We start from the raw sequence: 24,332 nt of genomic DNA, 5'->3' as shown, positions 1-24,332 counted from the left end.
AGAATAGGCAGGAAAAGATAGACAATTCGAGGGAAGAGGCTTCTCTACATGATCTCAATGTTTTGACGGACAAAAATGAAGAGAGTGATCAAAACCCGAGAAGAGTTGATGCAGGGGAGCTAGTGTTTGAGTACGTGTCTTTGGAAGTTGAGGAAGGCTTGGATGAGGAAGTTGAAATTGTAACCCCTAAACGGAAAATTGATGACCCTGAATGGACTCTGGCAAAGAAAACAAGGGGAGAACATCGCGATGCTAGGGATACTACTTGTTTAAAGAATGTGGGCGAGGATAGAATAAGTCGTGTAATAAGAAGGCCTCGTAGTAGAGAACCTTTGGTATGGCGTAGAAGTGCAACAAATTCTCGACATGGTATGGTTTACTTGATCTAAAAAAACGTTACATTTTTCTTAAAACGTACAATTGTTGTTAGTATTGTGAATTCGTGCTGTTGTTTGATGTGAATGACCCATATGATTTGTTTCTCAACTCGAATTCAAAGTGTGAAATGACAAGTAGGAAACGGTATCCAACTGATAGGGAGAAGACTAGGGCTCAGAAATTAGCATTTCAAGAGTCAACAAAAGATAACTTCTTCACTGTACTGTTAACCTCGCATGTGTCCCATAAGTCATGCCGATTGGTAAGTCATTCGTTCGTGCCTAAAGATTTCCAATGTTCGTTTTTACAATATCGTTTATGTATTGTGGTGTGACCGTGTGATTGGTTTGTTAATATGTGTGCGTCTAAGCTACAACAATCTGTAAAATGTCGAATTATTTTTAACGTGATGAATGAATATTGAAAATGGTATTACTTGTACTAAGAATTATTATTTGGAGCTTATGTAGGCTATTCCGAAATTATGGTCAAACAAGTATATGTTTGCCTCAACCCAAGATGTGATTCTACGCTTAAATGGTCCGGAGAACAAGGTAAGGTACATCTTCGGCAAGAAAAAATTTGCAGGCAAACTCACGGGTGGATGGATTAATTTTGTTCGCGACAATGCTTTACACGAGTTTTATGTGTGTGTATTTAAGCTAGCTAGGCGAAAGGATGGCAATATTTGCCTGGATGTTAAACTAATCAGGGTCATTGAAGAGGAAACTGATGAATTTCGAAGTGACACTCAAGAGAAAGGTGCTCTGCACACAATGTAGTTGTAGGACTTAAAAGCATGGATGGTCGCATGAACAAACGGTTTTTGTGAGAATCTGAGAGAATTCATATATATGTTTTGCTGATCATGTGTGATCATGAAAATACTTTTGTTAACTTATTATTGAAAAACTTGTTTTGACGATGATATCTACTGTGTACATTGTAGATCTTGTGAATCTCACAAATTAAAACTGTGTTGTTATCCTTTAAAGTGCAATGCCCGATTACTTTAGATGTCTTTAAAAATGAGTGTATGAGCTCTTATAAAAACACTAGCATAAATTTTTTTTATGTGGCTAGTCATATGGTGTGATCACTTCACATAATCACATATAAAAAATTAATTAAGTAACAGGGGGTCGCGGTGATGAGCAAATGAGATTACCTTAACGTATGTAGATTACTTAAATAAGAAAAAATGGTTACTCTTTTAAATAAGTGGAATTATTCTTTCATTTTTAAAACAAAAGAATAGGGTTTACTCGAATGAACAAATGAGGTTATGGCCTGTTTGGGAACCATAATTTCATTTGAAATTCTGGATTTGGCCCAATTACATTGTTTGGATTTACTCTAAATTTGGAAATTGGATTTGGCCCAAATCCAAGTTTATTAAAACTTAAGTTAATTTTGATTGAATTGAAATTCTAACTCCAAAGCTATCATTCCAAATTCCAACATTCAGTAAAAAAAAAAAGCCCAAGTCTCTCTCCTATGCCTAATTTCCCAAATTCTCTCTCCTAAGGGCTGGGTATTCTATTTTCTCTCTCCTCCATTGAAGAAGATCGTGACTTCGTGACTTCTCTACTATCAAGCAACATGTTCTTTTCCATTAAAGTAACTAGTGAGCTTTCTTTCCTCCGTCAACGTGTTCTGTTAATTCTCCATTGAAGCGATGTGTGAGCTTTCTCTGCAATTGATGCGTACCTTAATCCTCCATTGTAGTGGCTTTTGAGCTTTCTTCGCCATTGAAGCGTACCTTGAATCCTCCATTAAATTGTACCTTAATCCTCCATTAAAGTGTACCTTAATCCTCCTTTGTAGTGGCTTTTGAATTTCTCTACTCTTACCCTCTTTTTGATCTGTTTGATAAGCTTTCGATTTTCCCCGAATTTTTGGTTGTTTAATTTTGTCAATTTGATGAAATTAGGGTCGATTTTCCCCTAATTTTTGGTTGTTTAATTTCGTTCTTCGCTCGTTTTTATCTCGTGCTAAAATTTATATTTTTGGGGAAAAAAAAAGGCAAAACAGAATTCTGGAAATACATTGGTGAAAAAAAAAGAAAAGAAAAAAAAAACAAAGATTAGAAAAAGGATATGAATTCTTTTGTTTCCCCAAACAAGTTTTTGGAATTTGAAATTCCAAATTTGAAACTCTTAATTTGCCAAACAAGAAACTTGGAATTAAATTCTAGAAATTGAAATTCTGGAATTGAAATCAATGATTTCAAATGAAATGCGAGTATCCAAACACAACCTTACTTATTTCTACATTACTTGATTTTACTCGTAAATAAATTTGGGTTACTTTTGCTCTTATGAAAAAATAAAGTCACTCATACATATAAACGAAGCTTATAAACCAATGTGGCCGCTAGCCACATACAAGACTTACCCAAATACTAGTATGTGATTTTGTTGTTAGATATGGTAAAGATACATATATTTTATGTCTATCATAGTACGTATCATATAGTTTAATGTTATCTTTGATTGAATAAAAATGAATTACCTATCGTTTGGTACATTAAGGAATTATGTCCTTAAATATTTGCAACACTTATCATCGAACGGTATAGTCCCTTACTCCCTTGTGTGATTACTATGATAGTATGATATGATCTAATTTTTTTTTTTTTTTTTTTTTTTTTTGAAAGTATGATATGGTCTAAATTGGATCACTATGAGTATTTACTTAAGAGTTTTGAAAAAAAATATTTAACATCAATGAAAACAAATAAGGAAATAAAAATTTTAAGGGTATAATTATAACACTACTCGTAGTTATTTAAAATATTTTAATAAGGAAGGGATACTATTATACTAATATATTTTAAAGAAAATTTTAAAAATCGCTGTTTTTAAAAAAAAAATTAAAGAAAATTTTAAAAATCGTTGTTTCAAATAAATAAATAAATAAATTATTAAATAAATTGTAAAAAAGAATGATTTGTCAAATTGGTGCTAAAAAATAAAGAAATTACTAAAATAATGTTCACTTTAAAATATTTCTCAAAGTAGTGTTCACGTAGGATTGGAAAACTCTAAACCTAATTTTTATCGCTTTGTATTTAAAGTCTAAATAAAAAAATAATTGGAGTCTCAATACTATTCTCTAAGGGTTTTAATTCACCATATTTTTTTTTACAAACTTTAATTCACCATTGTTCCAAACATTGATGTTTCATGTTAAATATTTTTTTTTTTGAGAATTTATCTCCATAACAAATATGCTACAAATGGACTGCAACAATCAATTCACTTATTTGAAGCAGGGGAAGCATAAAATGTCTAGCTTTGATCATATTATTATTAGGGACATCCTTAAGCTAGCTGCTTTGTGCTCCTTTATTGATTACTCGCAAGTCAGCAATGTGGGAATGTGGCTGCCCACAAACTTGCTCAAAATAGTAGAAACTATGAGGATTTGAGAGTTTGGGTAGAAGACTATCCTTCTTGTATTAGCTCTTCTATTTTGCTAGATATTTCTAGTTTAGCTTAATAAAATTCTTGGTAATTAGCTCTGTTATTTTGCTAGATATTTTTAGCTTAGCTTAATAATATTCTTGGTTACTTGCTGTCAAAGAAAAAAAATGCTAGAAAATTTATATTACTACATCATATTCATACTCCATAGTACTTATATCCATTTTTACAATTAATAAAATACAAAAGCATTAATGATGAGGCTCAATGCTAAATAAAATTAAGATTGTAAACATTATTTAAGATAAACAATTTGATGTTTGACTTGATAAAGATATATCTTATATGCATAAATGAAACTTTGGCTCGAAGAAATCCTACCTACTGTAATCTCTAATGTTCTCCTCGATTAAGGTTTAAGTAACTAATAGAAAAAAACCCTCTTCGGATAAAAAAACAAAAATAAAAAAAATAAAAACTAATTTGATGGTATACATATTTATTAGGATTTTATTAGAAAAAAGTTCTTTCAATGATTTTTTTAACCATAACCTAGGTTTGTAATTTTCTAACCTACATGGACACTAAATTGAGAAATATTTTTAGGTGAACACTATTCTACTACTTTTTTTATTTTTCAACACCACATTGACAAATTGTTCAGTAAAAAATTCAACTATTTCGCACAAGATTTTTTAAAAAAGAAAGAGGTGGGGTGAGGGTGAGGGGTGGTTATCATGTCTTTCTAAATTCCGAACGAAGTGATTTATACAAAGTTACCACAAATTTGCAGTAGCAGTGCACCCTTTTGTTAATATCTCTTCAAACTTTAGAAACTTCATTCTTCAAATTGTTAAAAAAAAATGTTAGGAAGAGAGGATGGTAGCGACGCAAGGACAAGGGAGGAGATCATGTATTGGAAAAGTCTGAATCCTTTCTTTAAAATTCATCTTACGGAGTTGTAAGGGCCTGTTCATATTTACTGAATTGAGCTGAACTGAACTGATTGGAGCTGAACTGAACTGAACTGAATTGAGCTGAAATGAATATTTTATGTGAGAGGGAAATTAAGAGCTGAACTGAACTGAACTGAATTGAACTGAACTGATTGGAGCTGAACTGAACTGAAATTAAGTAAATGTGAACAGACCCTAAGTAATACTTCTCTTTTCTTCAATTTTATTTGTGTTCATTTATTTATGTATTGTTATTTATGCCCATTTTATTTAGTTTAATTTGGATTTATGCCCATCTTCTTTCGAAAAAGTTTTACTCATTTTTGGCGATTAAAGTTTAAAACTGAATTTTACTGATTTTAATGGTGTGTTTATGATTTATGAGGTTACTAATTGAAACTGATTTACATATCTAAATTATTAATTTATGTATTTCAAGTACTTTCAAGAAGATTTTTGCCTGGTTAATGGTTACAATTAGGGTGTTATGCACTATCAGGGGGGTGAAACATTCATTTTGTTCTTAAACCATATCTTACTGCAATTTGCTCATTACAAATTTACAATGAGTTAGTACTCAGTAAATTTCTCTCCCTATTAGTTGCCTCTAGTCAGACTCTTCATCTCACCTTAAGTAACCATGTCGGACCCTTGACTCTCGGACATGGGTACGACACTTACTTCATTTTATTTCAAAATCATGAAACTTTCGTAAAATAGCCAAGTTTGACACTTGGACACGTACCTGTGTCGGACATGGGTATCCAAGTCCGAGCAATATAGAGTTGCCTAACTAATTTAGTGAATTGACTTTTTGGTCAAGACTCAAGATTAGGTTTTTTAGCTTTCACTATCAAAAGCTGAGACTAGAGAGCCATGTTCATCTATGCTTAACCTTTGTGCAATTCAACAAGTTTTTTTTACGTATTAGTGATTGGTTGAACTGTGCTAAATTGCTGATTCACTCATTCATTGATGTTATACAACACTACAACTCGAAAAATTTCCTTCATGTTTAACATTATGATCAGGAGATTCCCCTGTATTTCTCCGAAAATGTCAAGGGGAAGTTACCTCACAAGGTGGCTCTCAAGGGGCCGAGTGTCAATATCGATACCTGGGAAGTTCAGCTTAAAACACTCGACGATACCACTTGGATTGTTGGAGAGGGTTGGGAAGAGTTTGTGTCTGCTTTCTCTTTGGAAGAGAATGACACTTTGGTGTTCAAATACAAAAACAATTCCTATTTTAAGGTCAGGATTTTCAATGGGAAAACTTCATGTGAGAGGGAATCATCTCATTTCGTCGTAAAGTCAGTTTCTCAGCAATCTCAACAAAGTTGTTCACTACTAAAGGATACCTATAGCCTAAAGCAGGAAACTATTGGTGAAGTTGAGAAGATACGTAACAATGATCAGAGCTCAATCTCAAGAGGTTTGAGGGAGAAAAGAGTGTTATTTGAAGATTCTGAATCAGATGATGATAAACCTTTATCCTCGAGATGTATCATTCGTAACAAAGATGCAGAAGAACCAACATGTCCAACACCATTGGCTTTTTGTAGAGCTACTAAAAGGAAAGCAGGTATATGTTTGTAAGTTAGCTCAATTTTCTTGAATTCTATCAAGTATTCATTGGTGTTTTGAGAGACTAAAAATGAGTTGAAACTTTTATGTTACGGAGTATATGTTGATATTCCTCATTCATTTTATGTTCTTCATGTGGCCTTAGAACCAGAAGCGGAGTATATCTCCTATCCGCGCAATTCATGCAGTCGGGATCAGAAAGCAATGGAGATACAAAGGGCTAGGCAACGTGCTAAAGAGCTGCAAATGCACCGCGAAAAAAGTTTTTTTGTTGCCTTGTCACGATCCCATGTTTATGGGACAATGAAATTGGTGTGTTCATTTGCATCCCCCTAGTACTTGCACAATGTTTCACTAACATAAGAATAATTTTTTATGTCTTAGCCATATGATCTGATGTTCTGATGGATATATGCAGGAAATTCCATAACACTGGTGGAATGAAGTCGTCAAGTCCCAGTATGATAAATGTTTGAAACTTCGTGTTAAGGGCAAAGACGAGAATGATCCACATTTGTACGTGTGCTACTATGATAAGACGAATTGTACGGGTACAATCACTACCGGGTGGAGGAAGTTAGTTCAGGAAAATTCCTTGTATGAACATGACTGTTGTGTCTTCAGTCTCGCTAAGCCTTTGGAAGATAACTACGAGTTTATTTACCTGGAGGTTGAGATAATTCGTGCTATAAATTCATAGGAAGATCAAGATCATGAATAAAGTGGTGAATGGTATAATGCTTGCCTCAAATCTATTGCTTTTTGGATGTATAGTAGTAGAAGATCAGTAGCTTTAGTAGAAGCTGTAGAACATTATTTTAATTTGTTTGTGAATTGTATGTAATGATGTGTTCCTAGGGAGGATTTAATGATCTATTAACGTACGGCATGGAATGTGATCCTTCACCACGCAAAAAAATTACGTCCACCAGGCACCAGCAACCAAGATTAGCAGATGATCCTTCACCTAAATGGACATGCCAGGAACAAAGAATGGCGTAGTAACAGGGGTGTTCATTGGGGTGCAAAACCACATTTTGCTTGTCAAAATGGTTTACATACATGAATACATGATACATGAGTTTGATGCTTGTTATATAATTACTTATTTTACACTATTCATCAATTTCTTTGATTATTAGAGTATCTTTTATCGTAATTTTTAGAACTAATATAGATACGAAGCATATCGGTATTATACAAATGTAACTATGAAAAATATTGTTAACTTACTTTAAATACATATGAATTTTTTTTTTTTTCAATAAAGGACTCTGTACATTATTAAGTTTACACTACGTATAAACTTCTTATAAAATAATGCATTTGACAAAAAAAAAAAAAAAAAAAAAAAGTTACTAGTAAATAAATTAAAGTGTAACTGTTCAAGTGATTTATTTCAAAATAAATGACCAGAGAAAAGACAAGTCATTGAAAAGAAGCAGACATCTTCAGTCTTGAGCCAAAATTCCATCAGGTTTATTGCTTACTTGCTTAGAACTTCAGAATAGTGATATTGTCATTTGCGAATCTACTAGACTGTCCTAATTTACTACTATACTACCTAGGCAACCTACTACTAATTATGACCTACTCAAAAAAACATTTAACTTTTTTTTTTAAGGAAACTAACAATTATTAGTATCTATTAGGTAGTATTTATAAAACACTTTTACACAACTAACTAGATATAATCTATTAGCCAAACTAGCTAATAGCCTAATACAACCAGCTAATCAAACTAGTTAATACAAGTTTATACAAGTATATAACCATTTATATCAAATAATTTCGTCAAAAAAAAAAAAATTATATCAAACAACTACAAATTAATTAACAAAAAAGGAATGACCTTAATCTACCTTAGTTTCCGATTTGCAAATTAAGCCCTTATTTGTACACTAAACCGTATGACAAGAAACCATTAAATTTGTATTATCGACTGTATAATTAAAATGATGCTCCTTCTATATTTTTTTTTTATTTTTTTATTTTTTTTTATTTGCATCATTTTTCTTTTATTGATTTTTTTTTAATGCATCACTTTTATATTTGGTAACTTTATAATATATTTTATCATTCCTCTCTCTCACTTTAATCCCCATTTAAATTATTTTATCATCTCTCTCTTCTACGGTTCCCACTTAAATAATAAAAATACATATCATCTCTCACATACTTTCTCTTTCATGCTCCCCGTCTTTACTTTTACTACTCCATCCGCCCCTTAATTAGATTCCTACTTCTCTCTATTATGTGAGGAATAAATGCTAGAATGAGAATTTAATAAAAGGACGGAGGGAGTATAATAATTTATTCACCAATTCATCATATTATATTACTCTTTTAAAACACCGTGCATTTCCAAATGATGCAAATAAAAAAAAAAAAAACGAAGGGAGTATAATTATAATTTTTTAAAATTTAAAATTATAAAATCAAAAGTATTTAGTGATAAACGCAAATAAAACGAGGTGCACTGTTTTGATGTGATTTTGTTTTGAAATACGGAGTACTCCGTAAACAATACGAGATCCTGCTTACAAAATAAGTTAGACAAAAGTTACAAAACCTACAGTAATATTACAAGGCTGCAACATTCATTTATTATGGAGAACCTTAATAGCGACTAATGGAAATGATGACAAATTACAAGTATTTCACTAGCAATTTTCAAACTTGTTAATTCTCATTATGCTCAATTACTCACATAACTTGAGTGATTTGTTATAGATTTGTAGTAGTAAGAAAAGAAGCAGAAGATGGAAAGAAGGGGTGATTTTAGTGGAATTGACTACACTAAGAAAACAATGGAGGAAACTATATATTGGAAACAATTCGACACTGTGCGTTTTTCTGTTCAACTTCCCAGGGATTTAACAACCCAACTTGTAAGTCTCGTTCCTCCTCTCCTACTTTTACCATATTTTATCTTAGTGACTATACTTTAGTACTGTCTACTCTCTTTGTACTCTCTTCATATTTTAACTTATGAAGGTTAGTGTTAAAATTACAATAAAATACAATATTGCCTGTTTGTTTATGTTTTTAAATGTCATGAATTCATGATGCTTGAATTATACTATTCATTATTATCTCAAGATATTGAGAGTTTGATTTATTTTATGAAAAAAAAAATTACTTGGGTATGGTACTTGAAGTGGATGCTTAATTGGAATAAAATTTTGTTCACATATTTTAGTAATTATAATCAAATGTTCAATTCTCCCCCATTCAAGAATTGTAAGGTTACATCTATCAATAGCGAATGGTTTGAATCTAACATAACCTGTTTATTCCTAGGTTTCAACCATCAACTTAAGCTTTTGGTTGAGTTGGTCTTTTAACATGTACTCTAATATGATCTATAAATAATACAGTGGTATCATCAGTTCTATTATTATGTGAATAACATGTAAGTTACAAGAAATCTAGAACTACTATGATACAATATGACATTTAGGCTTTGTTTCTATATGAGTACATGTTTAGAACTAAAGATTAATTAAGGCCAAAAAAACCTATCTAATATCTATATATCATAATCAGATTTTTGTTTTTGTGATGCATATGACATTTTGTTGGCAGTACACTTAGTATGATTGTGTACTTTGATGTGGATATCAGATGATTCCTAAGAAATTCACAGAAAATGTAAAGAAAAGATTACCAGACAAAGTGTTTCTTAGAGGCCCAGCTGATGATATTGATAGCTCTAGTTGGGAAGTTCAACTTATAAGTACTACTAACAAGACAACTTCAATTGTCGGAGAGGGTTGGAACGAATTTGTAACCGCGTACAACCTTAAGAAAAATGACACTCTCGTCTTCAAGTACAAGTATAATGCGTATTTTAAGGTTACAATGTTTGATGCACAAAGTTGTGGAGTTGAGAAAGAATCGTCTTATTTTGTTAAGAAATCTCTTGTACCGAAAAGTGATCATGATGAGAACGAGCAGGAAAAGATAGCCAATTCGAGGAAAGAGGCTTCTCCACAAGATCCCAATGTCTTGTCGGACAGAAATGAAGAGAGTGATCAAAATCCGAGAAGAGTTGATACAAGCTTAAGGGAGCAAAATCTGAGTAGAGTTGATACAAGGGAGCAAAATTCGAGAAGAGTTGATACAAGTTTAAGGGAGCAAAATCCGAGAAGAGTTGATACAAGGGAGCAGAATCTGAGAAGAGTTGAAACAAGGGAGCAAAATCCGAGAAGAGATGATACAAGGGAGCAGGTGTTTGAGTATGTGTCTATGGAGCTTACTGAAGACTTGGATGATGAGGAAGTTGATATAGTAACCCTTAAGCGGAAAATTGATGATCCTGAATGGACACCGCAAAGAGACCAAGGGGGGAGCTTCGCGATGCTAGGGATACTACTCTTATAGAGAACGTACGCAAGGAAAGCATAGGTCCTCTTGAAAGCATAAGAAAGCCTAGTAGAGGACCTTTGGAATGGCCTAAGAGTTTAACGAAAGCTCGACAAGGTATAGTTTAATTTCTTGATCGGTTGATCCTCCTAACCTTTGCTAGATTTCTACTATGAATGTTGTTGTTAATGTTTTTTCAATCATGTGTACATTGGAAGGTGCTTTGGTCAGCGACAAGACTCCAAATCATGGAACCCCAAGTAGGAAACGAGAGCCAACAGATAGGGAAAAAGACAAGGCTTGGCAATTTGCACGGCAACTTTTGCAAGAGTTACCAGATGAGAGCTTCTCCATGATAATGTCACCCTCACATGTGTCCAAGACATTCCGATTGGTAAGTCATGCATACGCGCTAAGTGATATGTATCCAATATTTTGCACAATTCTCCGTAACATTACTGTTTATGTAGTGATTGTTGCTATGTACATCTACAAGGACTACAACAATTATAATAGAATTGATCCCTTTTATTAGTTATATTTGTATTTTGTACCCAATTAAATGAAAAATATAATTTGGGGCTTATGTATGTAGGCTCTTCCAAAAGCATGGACAGACAAGTATATGTCTGCCTCCCATCAAGATGTGATCCTTCGGGTAAATGGTGAGGAGAATAAGGAATGGCGTGCAAGGTACAACTTCGACAAGACAAGATGTATAGGCCAGTTCACGGGTGGGTGGGTTCATTTTGCTCGCGACAATGATTTACATGAGTTTGATGTCTGTGTGTTTACGTTAGCTGGACGAAAGGGTGGCAAAGTTTGCCTAGATGTCAAGATAATTAAAGTCATTGAAGAGGTCGTTGATAAATTTCTATTGAGTGACAGTCGAAGTGATCAAGACACTCAAGAGAGGCCCTTTACACACAATGTAGTTGTAGGACTTAGAAGCATGGATGGGCGCATGTAGAATGGTATTGTGAGGAGCAGAAAGACGCTAGTCTTTTTTTTTTTTTTTTTTTTTTTTTTTTTTTTTTTTTTTTGACGGGCAGAAAGATACTAGTCATATGTTATGCTACATATAGTTTATGCATTCGTATTGAACATAAAATATAACTTTTGTCTGGGTAGTACTCTCTGTCTCTCTCTGTTTAAGTAATATATTGACAAGTGTATCTGTTAAAATGAAAGCGTAAAGAAAACCCTATTCTTAATTACCTCTAATGGGAATTGATCACACAACACTACCTTATGGTTATGGTATGCAATCCTTTACCCCTAACTCAAGTACTACGTGGTACGGAGTAGATAATGTTTTTAGTTAGTTTTTTTTAAGGAGTGATCAAGACTCAAGACACTCAACACTCAAGAGAGGTGCTCTACACACGATGTATGTAGTTGTCGTAGGCCTTAGAAGCATGAATTTTTATTTTATTTTATTTATTTTTTTTAAGGTAAGGAGAAAGACTCTGATCGTACCTCAACCTTCACGGTTTTTTTGGTCCGATATTTTCGGATCAGACACTTTGAGACTAAGGGGAAAGGGTAAGGGATCCTCACCCTCAAAGTGTCCCTAGTGAAGATTGAACCCCCAACCTTAAGGTTAGAAGCAATGACGGATCTAGGGGGTGGTGAGCCTAGGCCATGGTCCGCCCAATGATCCTGAAAACCTATATCTCTATTTTAGTTGCATAATGTCAAATATAATGCACCTTGCCTAAGTTGGCTCTATTAATGCTTCAAAACATGCTAGTAGGCCACAACTTTTTTCCCTCTTTTTTGTGCTTTTTTTTCCCATCAATGTTGAACTCTTTTTTTTTTTTTTTTTTTTTTTTTTTGGGTTTCTTTATGTTAGCTTTAGGATGTATAATAATTTACTTCTTATAATCTTTCCTTTTTATTCTTTGTCTTAGTAAATTAAAATTAGGATAATGTATGAATTAACTTTAGAGATCGATATTTAGCCCGGTCTATATTTGATTCCTGGATCCGTCATTGGTTAGAAGGTGACAAATTTACGCTTGGTAGGCCTTAGAAGCATGAATGGTCGCTTATAATGTAATGTCATTGTGAGAGGTAGAAAGATACCGAGTACAAGTCATTAACCTATTCATCACTTAATAAACTAATTCTTCAGATAGAGTTAGTCAAAGGACAACATACTTGTAAGTTGTAACCACATAACAGTGAATCAATTTTATTCTACAACTTCAAACACTATAATCCAAAGTACTATTAATTTCTATTCTTCTAATAAATAAACATGAACAACTGAAAACATCCCAAAACATCACAGGACATTCAAGCAGAGTATATCAACAAAAACATCAGAAATTAACAAACTTTTCTACAGTTCCATGGTTAATAATATAATATAATTAAGCAATAAACAATATAGAATAAAGAATTGAATCAGGAAAAACAAAAAACCAATTCATTCATTCAGAAAACAAAAGGTTAAAAATATTAATCAATATTATTATTGAAGCTCGTTCTGTTTTTCATGGGCAGAATTAAGTGATTTGGTTGGTTGTTCTTCATCAATTTCAAAAACCCATTTGAAAAAATGCAGAAAAAAAGAAGAAAATATAACTTACAGGAGCAAAGCAACGGATACCAAGATGTTTGGGAGGTGGGGTAATTTTATCGAACAGGTGGTGGGCATTGAAAAAACAAAAACCCAGAATCAAAGCTATTGAAAAATCATAAACCCACAGATTCAAAGAAACCCTAAAACCCATACAAATGCACTCAAAAAATGTAATACAATTCAAAAAATCAACATGCAAACATCAACAAGTAAATGTAATTGAGAAAAAAACACTAACCATGAATGAGGAGTCGCAGAGAGAGATTTGATTCGCTGGTGAGGAAGAACGCCGGTGAGGGAGGATCGCCGGTGAGGAAGAACGCCGGTGAGGGAGGATCGCCGGTGAGGGAGGATCGCCGTGAGAGAGAAGTGATTTTAGGGTTTTTAGGAGAGAGAGTGTGAAAATGAACGTTGAAATTGAAATGAACTGTTTGATTATACCCAAAATAATTTTTTTGTTTTTTTTTAAAAAAACCGGGTTTTCGGTCTGGACCGGGAAATTCCGGGTTAAACCCGGACCAGACCGAAAACCGGAATAGACCTTTTTTTAGAATCGGGACCAGACCTGAAGGATCCGGCCCGGGTCCGGTCCAATCCGGTCCGGTTCAGGTCCGGTTCATTTATGTACACCCCTAATTGCTGCATTTTTCAGATTCCGCAAAAAGTAGCTCATCTTGTGGTACCAAGTTATTTGTTTCCCTTGTGAGGAGGGTCTCCTTGCTAATGTTCATTTATTTTCCTATGATGCACTACATTTTCATGAAAATATTAGATTTTAAATTAGGTAGTTAGGTTACTTAGACTCTTCTTCAAAAAAAAAAAGAAAAAAAAGGTTACTTAGACTCTTGGATTTTAAAATGTGAGTACTTACTAAGTGTCAAACTTAGATTCTTAATTAAAGCTCTTTCCATGGTTTCCGCCCAAATTGAAGTGTCTAGTGCCCATATTCATGTTGAAGTGTCGAGGATTCAACGAAAGCACTTTAGGTAGATCTTATTCCAAATTCCTGAATTACAGTTAAGGTGGTTTAAGCAAAATGAATGCCTTCAATAACAATAACGAGTTAGGAGTATGTTATTGAAACATGATAATGTTTTATGGAGGAAATTTGTATATTTGTCATGGTTTTCTCTTGAATTCTTCTCAGGTGTACTATATTGTTTATGTATCTGATGTTTAATTTTTTCAGTAGATGTATATATTTATTCATTATTGTGGTACTGAATTGACAAGGTTTAGTCAATCTTTTTTTAGAAATCCACGGAGAGTAATTCTCGACTGGAGGCTTCATTAACTATGCAACAGAAAGCTGATGAGACGTTGCTGAAGTCGGCTGAAAAGCAGATAGTCGAGAGCAGTAGTTTTGAGTGCTTGGTAGTTACTCCTTCAAACCTCCATTTCTTCTCTGAATGCATTTTCCCTTTTGACGTGCCTCTTTTTATAATATTTGCTACCTTCTCATTTGCTAAGCTTACTTAAAAACATTATTTTTTTCAATATTCTTCAGAAATCCATGGAAAATAGTTCTCATGTTGAGGTTCCTCTACTAGTGCAGCAGGAAGCTGATGACACTTCGGTGAAGCTGGCAGAAAAGCCCTTGGATGCCAGTAATAATTCCAAGAATTTGGTAATTAGTTATCAACACCCCCCTCCCCCCTCCCAAAAAAAATAAATTATTTTGATTAAGTAGCCCGAAAAGCTTATTGTCGAGAGCAATAACACTACTAAAATTCGGCTAAATTGCGGCCGTCTCTAACGGTCGTAAAAATAGCAAAAACGGTCGCAAAAAGTGATTGCGACCGTCAACGGTCGTAATGTGATAGTCGTTATTCACGTGGTCGCAAAAACTCAAAATTGCGACTGGTTGACGGTCGCAATTTATTTGCGACCGTGACCGTTACATTAACGGTCGTAATTTATAATATTTGCGACTGGTATAGTAACGGTCGCAAAAATGTTCATTTGCGATGGCCAAAAGCGGTCGCTAAAATTTGAAAAAAAAATAAAAAAAAATCTAAAACAAACGAAACCAAAATCCAGAAATCAATGCAAACAAAAAAATAAAAATAAATCAAATTCAAGCAAAAACAAACCACAAAATCTAAATTACAAGCAGAAACCACAAAAATCAATTAATAAAATGAAACCCCAGCAGAAAATAAATCAAATTTATAAGCAAAAAACCGCAAATATCAAACAAAAAATCAAAAAAAATTACCAAAAATCATAGACAAATTCAAAATGGAAATTAACAAAAATCAAACCGATAAAAATGAAGAACAATTCGACCTAAAATATCAACATACGTTTGTATTTCAAAAAAAAAAAAAAAAAAAAAAAAAAAATCAACATACGTTTAACAAAAATAAAACCAAAATTAACGAAAAAGCACCAAACCCAGAATGAAGAACAATTCAACCAAAAAATCGACCAAAAATGAAATCCAAGAAATTCGGCCAAGAAATTGAATAAAAAAAGAATTAAAACCCACATAAATTGAAAAAAACCAAACATAAACAAAAAATTAAACCCACATAAATAATATCACAAATATTATACCCACATTCAAATTCGAACAAGTATCAAAATCACATAAATAAAATCGAATGAAATAAAACCCATATAAATTAAATCGCAAAGAAAATTAAATGGGCATAAATTACACCGAATTCGACCAAAAAATCGAACAAAAAATGAATTACACCCACAAAAATCGAAAATAAATAAAAACAAATAAAATTTCAAGAAAAAACAACATACCTTTTACAATATTTCTTCCTCTTTGGGTTTATATGGTCAAATTTGACCATGAAAACTCCAGATCTGGAATTTTTATGGTCGAATTTGACCATTAACACCATAAATTGTTTATAGCTCGATGAATAACGCAAAATCCGTTTGTTGCTCGGTGAATAACGCAAGAAAAGAAGAAAATTAGGGTGAGGAGGATAGACGGGCTAGCAGTATCAAAGAGGAGGAGCAGAAGAGAAGGAAAGAGAAGAGAGAGAAAGGAAAGAGGAGAAGAGAGAGTATAGCGTGAGAACAGAGAGAATAGAAAGAGGAGAGAGAAAAGAGAGAAGCGGCGTGAGAAGAGTGAATTAGGGTTAAGTTAGCTGACCACCCTTTTATACCCTTATTTAATTAAAAAAAAGTTCTTTTTACGACCGTTTTTAGCGGTCGCAAATTTGCGACCGGCAAATAATCGGTCGCAATTATTGACTTTTGCGACCGTTAAAAGCGATCGCAACTGGGTTATTTATATTTTGAATTATTTTACACGCTTTTTTTATTTTTAAAAAAAGTTAAAATACTTTTGCGATGGTTTTGTAGCTAAATGACGGTCGCAGAACGGTCGCAAATCTGGGACCGCTTTGAAAACGGTCGCAAATTTCATAAATTGCGACCGTTTTAATGATGGTCGTAGTAAAACGGTCGCAATTTGACCGAATCTTAGTAGTGTAATTTTGAGTGCTTGATGATTAATTTCCCTTTTTGAGTAGCCCCATAGTATTTGCTACATTCATATTTGGTAAGCTTACATTGAGAAATTTTTGCTAAATAATTTAGAAATCCATGGAGAGCAGCTATCATCCCGAGGTTCCGAAAATAGTGCAACAGAAGGCTGCTAAGACTCTAATTAAGCCGGTAGAAAAGCAAATGGTTGAGATTAACTGTAAGAGATATCGGAAAATATATGTGTGATATATTTTCCGTATATATCATTTAAGAGAATAATATATTTAGGATATTTATGTTAAGATATTATTTTGAGAATATATATCATTAGGATATATGATATATCTTTTAGGAATATTGTTTCCTATCTTATGAGTGTAGGTTTTGTATATATATCATTCTCTCTTCACCTCTAATTTGTCATTAACAGTGTTGAGTGCTTGGTAATTACTCCCACCAATCCATACATTTTACTAATTGAACTTGCCCTTTATATTTTCTACACTCATAATTTCATACGTTCAATATTATACTCTTTTGCTACTCTTCAGAAATCCATGGATAGTATGCCTCATCTTGAGGTTCTGCAAATAGATAAACAAAAGTCTGCTGAGACTTTGGTTAAAATGGCAGAAAAGAAGATGGCAGAGAGCAATGATTTTGTGTGTCCGGTATCTACTTCCTCCAGGGTCTCCTCCCCTTTTTATTTGCTGAATTTTCTTTTTTGAGGCATTTGAGCCACTCTTTTTTTCCCTCTATATTCGTATATGATAAGCTTGCTTTAAAGAAATGATTGCTGCATTTTCAGAATTCCTCAAAAAGTAGCTCTCATCTCGTGGCTCCTCAAATAGTGCAACATAAGGGTGATCAAACATTAGTGAAGCCAGCAGAAAAGCACAATGTTGAGAGTGATAGTTTTGAGTGCTTGGTGATTACTGCCTTTGTTCCTTTTTATTTGCTACGATTATTCTATTTGAGGCATCCCTTGTCATCAAATAGAACCTTATATGGTAAGCTTATGTTGAATTTATCTTTGCTACATTCTTCAGAAATCTATTGAGAAAAGCTCTCATCTCGAGGCTGCTCAAATAGCTCAACAGAAGGCTGCTGAGACGTTGGTGAAGTTGGCAGAAAAGAAGAGGGTTGAGACTTTGTTGAATTTGATAGAAAAGAGGACGGTTGAGAGCAATAGTTTCAAGCACTTGGTGACTACTTCATTCTTTTGTATTCTCTGCATTTTCCTTTGTGACCCCTCCGTTTTTATTTGCTTCAGTCATATATGTAAGCTTAATTACTTTGAAACAAATTTTGCTGCATTGTATAGAACTGCACAGAAAGTAGCTCTCATCCCAAGGTTCCTCAAGTGGTGCAACGTAAGGGTGATGAGACTTTAGTGAAGTCGGCAAAAAAGCACATGGTTGAGACTCTTGAGACCAATAGTTTTGAGTGCTTGGTAATTACTCAATCCGTTCTTTTTTATTTTCTTCGTTATTCTATTTGAGCCATCCCTTTTCATTTGCATCAACCTTAAATGGTAAACTTACTCTGAATAAATATTTCCTGCATTCTTCAGAATTCCAAGGAGAGTAGTACTCATCTTAATGTTCCGCAAATAGTTAAACGGAAGGCTGCTGAGATTTCGGTCAAGTTGGCAGAAAAGAACATGGTTGAGGTAGTACTAGATTAAGTACTCTGTTTTAATCTATTATTACGCTATCTATATTATTAAACTTGTTGATTTATTGTCGTTAATCTTGTATGTATTTGCAGGCGGTTGAAAATGTGGAGTACGGCTTGCCTTACCCTAACAATCACTAGCATATTTGAAGACTATGAAGTACATTTCAACTGAAGGAATTTCCTTCCATTTTGTGAGACTGTGTTAGTAATCCTACGGTTCCTACCTATTGAAAACGTCCCAAAATTGTCGTGTACTTCAAGTTATTTTGATAAACTATTATTACTACTGATAGTACATGTTTTTTTTTTTTTTTTTTTTTTGTTACTCTGTATTAAAGTTGTTTACCTAGGTTCATCTCAAGTCTCATGTGGAACATCAAATTATCAATCAATTAAGGTAACTACGAAACAAAATTTGCACGAGGAAATAACTTCCTTAAAAAACTTTTAATTCCTATGTTTACTTCAAAATAAGATTCTCTTTCAACCAATAGGGAGTTTGGTGTACAAGATTTTTTTGTACTCTTATACACCAAGTGTACCTCTAATATCACTTCACTAAGGTGGTACTAACACCAATAGACCATTGGATCCACAAGTACTCTATGGTGTATCATGTATGTAGAGTTTTTAGATCCTATTGAAGTTTTCGATCTGAGTTATTTATTTTAGATTAGGTTCATGATATATTATCGGATTGGAGCAATCATTGTGCTCTCTGTAATATGGTTATATTTGCATTACTTTAACTGACACATAAAGCGAGACATAACTTTGACCAATATATCTTTAATGATTTTTAGGATCTCTTCACATTTACTGAGCTGAACTTAACTTAACTGAACTGATTAGAGCTAAACTGAACTGAGCTGAAATGAATATATTATGAGAGAAGGAAATTAGGAGCCGAAGTGAACTGAATTGAAATTAAGCTGAAGTGAACAAGGCCTTATTGATATTATATAAAAAAAATTTAAATAATGTAATAAGTTATAAAAAAAATTTACGGCAAAGAGTGTAAAAGTATCAATTGGAGTGTGCAGTTCGGGTTTGGTGATGTTTACTGTTTTTTCCGCTAATTACACTTCTCCATCAAAATTAAAACTTGTTCTTAGGCGGAATGGTAGAAAGCGGAATTGTTGATGAATCGTCCACATATTTCCATTCCCAAATTGTAAGTAAAATCAGTAATTCCTTTACCTTCAATCTTTATTACATTTGTTAAAAATTTAATCTTTTTGTTTGTTTATTAAGACACACTTTCCGATCATTATGTTCATGCAAATATACCCTTGAATTTCCTTTTCCTTTTGCTAGGCTGTTTGGTTCACTGTCAATATAACAAATGGAATGGAATTCAACAAACGATTTCGATTCGGATTCCTTTTCTTTTTTCTGTGGAAATTGGGTTTTGATGAAAGAGTGTAATTTTGTTAAGAGACCTTCAAATAAGCCTTCGTCTTTGGTATAGGATCCTTTTGTTTTTATAACTAAATTAATTCAGGTACTTAAATATAAGTTTCAATAAGTTCAGATAATGGAAAATAAGGTCGAATAATAAAGTAGGTAGGCATGAGTATATGTAGAAACTAAACATAAAGTCATTAAGTCATTAAGATAGGATATGGTTTATGATAGGCCAATTGACCACATTGATTTGGTATAAAAGTTGGCATCTTAGCGATACATTGGTATAAATCTGTTGCACCATATTTGTTAATTATGGAGTATATACCATATACAAACGACCAGATTTGATTTTTGTGGATACTCGTTTCGTACATTTGCTGATACATAAGTTTGATTATTACTCCGTGACAACTTTGATTACTAATTATTAAAATTATTAAAAATATTTTAAAATTTGAAACTAAACATCGGGAGTATCTTTTGCTCTTTATATATTATGAGTAGTAAGAAAATTAGTCTATATGAGTACGTGAATAGTACAAAAAGTTAAAGTGACGATAAGTTTTTTGTGGGATGAAAGGAGTAAGATTACTAATAGAGGCTAACAATTATTGTCAGTTTATGTTCAAATGGGATTGCAATAAAGAGATTAATAAGGGTAAGATTGATTCCGCACATTTGATGTCAGGCTGTCAGCTAATGCCTAGATTAGATGACCAATTATCTGATTTTAATGGTATAATTGGAGTTTTACTTTCTACTTGTTCTTATATGTTATATGATCATTTGAAATCATTGGTTTATTTCTGTCATGGAGTAAATGAATGTAGAATACAGTTTACTTGCAACTTGATGTGAGCTTATTATAATGCCTTGGTTGTTAGTTGTTACACTGGTTCATGATTCTTTTTTAAGATTCTGAAGTTGATTTTTACATTGCATATAAGATGACTCACAAGAAAGCTGGTGACCAAAAGAGAGATTGGAGCGAAGAATGCCATATTGTTGGTTCACCCCAAACCCTCGAAGTACAAGCAGGTACTTCATATAATTTAAAAGAACCTTTAAATGCATCTGTTATAGGTTGGAATCATAAAATTTCTCTTTTATTATAGAGATGAAGGGTTGTTTGTCCTCTGGTAGTGGAAAATGACTCCAGTGTTTATGTTACATGTCAGTGGGACTTCATTTGTCATCACAATTCTGTAATGGAATGGGTCAACGGGGTCAAGAAGCCAAGTCAACCACCACTTTTGGTGTACTCAAGGCGCGCAGAACAGGGGCAGCAAGAGTCAAGGGCAACCAGAGACAATGAGCTTCAGGACAAAGTTAATTAAGAGGATTCAAGGAAAGAGAGGAAGCTGCTTTAGCAATGTCATTAGATGGTCTTTCCATTCTTAGCTTAGTAAATCACATGTATTCCTTAAGCTTGAGTATATGTAATGTAGGAAGTCTAATTAGAAAGATATCCAGAAATTTGAGAGAAAACACTAGAGAGAGTTGTGGCCTAAAGCTACTAAGAGATTCATAACCTCAAGTTATGTTTATCACTTGTATTTCAATCTTCAATCAATCAAATACTCAAGCATTCAACCTTTAAATTACATTTCCTTGTTCGAATTACATTAATCGGAATTAGTACATAACAAATTCTCACCCCATGCACTCCAGCAGGATGCGGGTGTGTTAGTCCTTTTGTTATGGTAACGACTCCAATGTTTATGTTATTTCCTTCCCGCATAATATGAATCCAATTCTCATCCCAAAGAACCCCTGTAGCTATTTTAGTGCATGGTATACTGAATTACTGATACATTTGTGGGCTAGTTAGACAAAAGTAGCAATCTGCACTCATACCTGATAAGGATGTACTGCGTTGCATTCTAGGTAATGCTGATAGTGGTCAGATAATTAGGGGAGCTTGAAAATGCCTTCTATTTTTCAATTGTAAACCAATCATCTCACCAGAGTGTATTACAGAACATAGAAAGCTAAATATTACTACTCTTGATATGAAATGGAAACCATTGTCCTCTTGGTATGAAATACGAGTATGTACTTTTGTGTTTCATGTTTTTTTGAAAGAAAAACGATCATTAGCTTTATTTAAGATTGAAATTATTCATATAACAGCAATTAATGACAATTTCAGGAAAGCATGAGTGCTGAATTGGTATTTTTTTTTTTTTTTTAAAATTTTTATATTAGTTTATCTTGTAACACTTAGTTTAACTTTTTTTTTTTTAATTTTTTTTTTTATATTAGCAATTAATACTCCATGGGTTATAATATATGTCAGAGAACAGAAGTATACTATTGAATGCTGAAAATCATCTTCAGAAGATCATTCAGAAATGTGAAAGGCATCAGTTGTTGCTTGAATCTGGGAAACAAGAGCTTGAGAAACTCCGTCAAGAGTCAAAGAAGCATTTAGCTCAATGTGCAAGTGTAAGAGAAAAGCTTTCAGCGGAAAACAGAAAGGTATTACTCCCTCCCATCTCATTTGAATACTCAACTTTGGATAAAACAGAGAAACAGGTTTTACTATCTAAGTGTTGGAAGTCCTTTCTCCAATAGGATGCTCCAAATATTCATGAAAAGCTAAAGTTTGATGTTATGTAGTATAATCAAGCTTTTACAATGCTTGTATTTTCTTGTGTATTCATCATTAGACGTTTTTATGTATGCATGTATGTGATCTACATTAATTCTATATAGGACTTTGTATTTGACAGTACTTAGTCTTATCATTCTTCAGAAATCCGAGGATCGTAGCTCTTATCCTGAAGTTCCTCAAAAAGTGAAACGAGAGGTTGATGAGACCTTGATGAAGCTGGCAGAAAAGCAGAAGGTTTGGAACAATAATTTTGAATGCTTGGTTATTATAATTATAGTTACTTCGAAGTATTCAGTAATTTTTATATCTGAATTGGAGGTGTCATTTTATGACAGTTGGAGCTGGAAAATCTTCACAAGAGAATACTGTACCTCCAAAACCAGCTGGATGGTAGACAAGGACTCGAGCTAAAACTTGAGACATTGAAAAGCTTTGAAGCTGATTGCGAGCAATTTCTAGGAATGAGAAAAGATTTTCAAGAGAAGGAAGAACAAGTAGATGATTTAGAAAACCTTGCAACAGTTCTACTCGTGAATGAGCAAAGGGCTAAGGGCGAGCTGCATGAAGCTCGTGAAGCATTGATGAATGTAGGTTTTTGAAATCCATACTCTGGTAGTCTGGTTAGCTTATTTATTTTCGTATTGATTTCATGATCTAGTCATAGTAGCTTTGGGTTTCCTTCATGGCTCTGCACTTTAACCAGTTTTGATGTGCAAAGCCATGAAATTAGATTGACATAAAGATAATTATTATCATGCTAATTTTCGAAATCTAAGGCTAATTTTATATGTATGCTTGAGTTTCAGGGGTTGATAGATTTTCCAAATCCTACCATTGGCGTTAAGAAACTAGGGGAGCTTGATTCTTTGTGTTTCTTGGAAGCTTGCAAGCGAAAGTATCCCATCGAAATAGCAGAAGTTAAAGCTGTAGAATTATGCTCATTGTGGGAATCAAATCTTCAAGATCGTTCTGATTGGCATCCCTTTAAGGCCATTCTCTCTGATGGAGTAATAATAAAGGTACTTAATAATTGACTCTGTCAATAATCCTTATTCCATGCTTTTATCAAAAGTCTATCTTTTTGGCATCCATCAATTGAACCAGGCAAAGATACGGACAATAATGCGACCTTTGATGGGCTCATGTAGCTTATGGTCCCCCTCAAACTTTTTATAAGACCTATTGAAAACCCTTAGTCATTGAGCTGAGTCCGTCTTGAACGGTCCAGTTAGTGGGTCAGCTAATTATGTAAAGAGACCAGGGCCCAGTCTAGCTCGGTAGCTTTATGGTTGGGTTTCATACTTTCAGCAGCCCCCCTTTAAAAAAAAGGAATGACAACAAACCTAGCTTAATTATGATGAAGTGGTAAAGTGCTGAAAGTTTGGCCTACCTAAGTTTTGTACTACTATCTTATCTTAATGGATATGATTTATTAACTTATGAGTTGCTGATATCATTTTGTATGGAGTAATCGTTTCTTTTTATTTTTTTATGATGCTAAGTTCTGTCTTTGTCACAGCGATATAGTATGTAACCTATGTTCATAGTTCTTCACATTTACTGTAATGTAATGTAATAACTCTCCTCGATTTTCTTGCTGTAATGAAGGAAGACATAGATATGGAGGACGAAAGGTTGAAAAATCTTAAAGATGAGTGGGGAGAAGACTTGTTAAATACCGTGACAAATGCACTGAGGGAGCTTAATGAGTATAATCTCAATGGGAGGCTTCCTGTTAAAGAACTGTGGAACTACGAGTTTGATAGGAAGGCTTCATTGAGAGAAGGGGCTGAATTTTTGTTGCAGAAGTGGAGGACCCTCAAACGAAGAAAAAGATGACGGGTTGAAGGTTTGCCTTTGCTT

General features: G+C 33.6%; 2 protein-coding genes and 1 pseudogene across 3 annotated transcripts; all 3 read left to right on the top strand.

Moving 5' to 3' along the window:
* The first annotated feature begins 4,669 nt into the window (after positions 1 to 4,669).
* LOC145575085 (B3 domain-containing protein REM16-like) lies at positions 4,670 to 7,125 on the top strand (annotated as a pseudogene).
* Positions 7,126 to 9,110: 1,985 nt separating this feature from the next.
* LOC145575084 (B3 domain-containing protein REM16-like) lies at positions 9,111 to 11,686 on the top strand. The gene is made up of 5 exons (XM_081633009.1): positions 9,111 to 9,239; positions 9,976 to 10,641; positions 10,689 to 10,833; positions 10,935 to 11,110; positions 11,312 to 11,686. The coding sequence occupies exons 1-5, from the start codon at positions 9,111 to 9,113 to the stop codon at positions 11,684 to 11,686; spliced, it is 1,491 nt and encodes a 496-aa protein (XP_081489135.1).
* Positions 11,687 to 17,744: 6,058 nt separating this feature from the next.
* LOC145574377 (factor of DNA methylation 3-like) lies at positions 17,745 to 24,308 on the top strand. Of its 2 annotated transcripts, XM_081632151.1 has the most exons (10): positions 17,745 to 17,967; positions 18,087 to 18,215; positions 18,336 to 18,434; positions 18,533 to 18,647; positions 18,781 to 18,839; positions 22,152 to 22,333; positions 22,611 to 22,703; positions 22,805 to 23,056; positions 23,276 to 23,488; positions 24,078 to 24,308. In XM_081632151.1, exons 7-10 carry the CDS (start codon positions 22,680 to 22,682, stop codon positions 24,306 to 24,308), a joined length of 720 nt encoding a protein of 239 aa, XP_081488277.1. In that variant the 5' UTR covers positions 17,745 to 17,967; positions 18,087 to 18,215; positions 18,336 to 18,434; positions 18,533 to 18,647; positions 18,781 to 18,839; positions 22,152 to 22,333; positions 22,611 to 22,679. The 2 variants fall into 2 exon arrangements, with proteins under 2 accessions (XP_081488277.1, XP_081488278.1); XM_081632152.1 differs by lacking the exon at positions 18,781 to 18,839.
* The last annotated feature ends 24 nt before the right edge of the window (positions 24,309 to 24,332 follow it).

This window comes from Chenopodium album, chromosome 13, assembly GCF_948465745.1.
Source record: "Chenopodium album chromosome 13, dcCheAlbu1.1, whole genome shotgun sequence".
Taxonomy (NCBI): domain Eukaryota; kingdom Viridiplantae; phylum Streptophyta; class Magnoliopsida; order Caryophyllales; family Amaranthaceae; genus Chenopodium; species Chenopodium album.
Note: the sequence above shows the minus strand (reverse complement) of the source record. Positions and strands in the feature narration are given on the sequence as shown.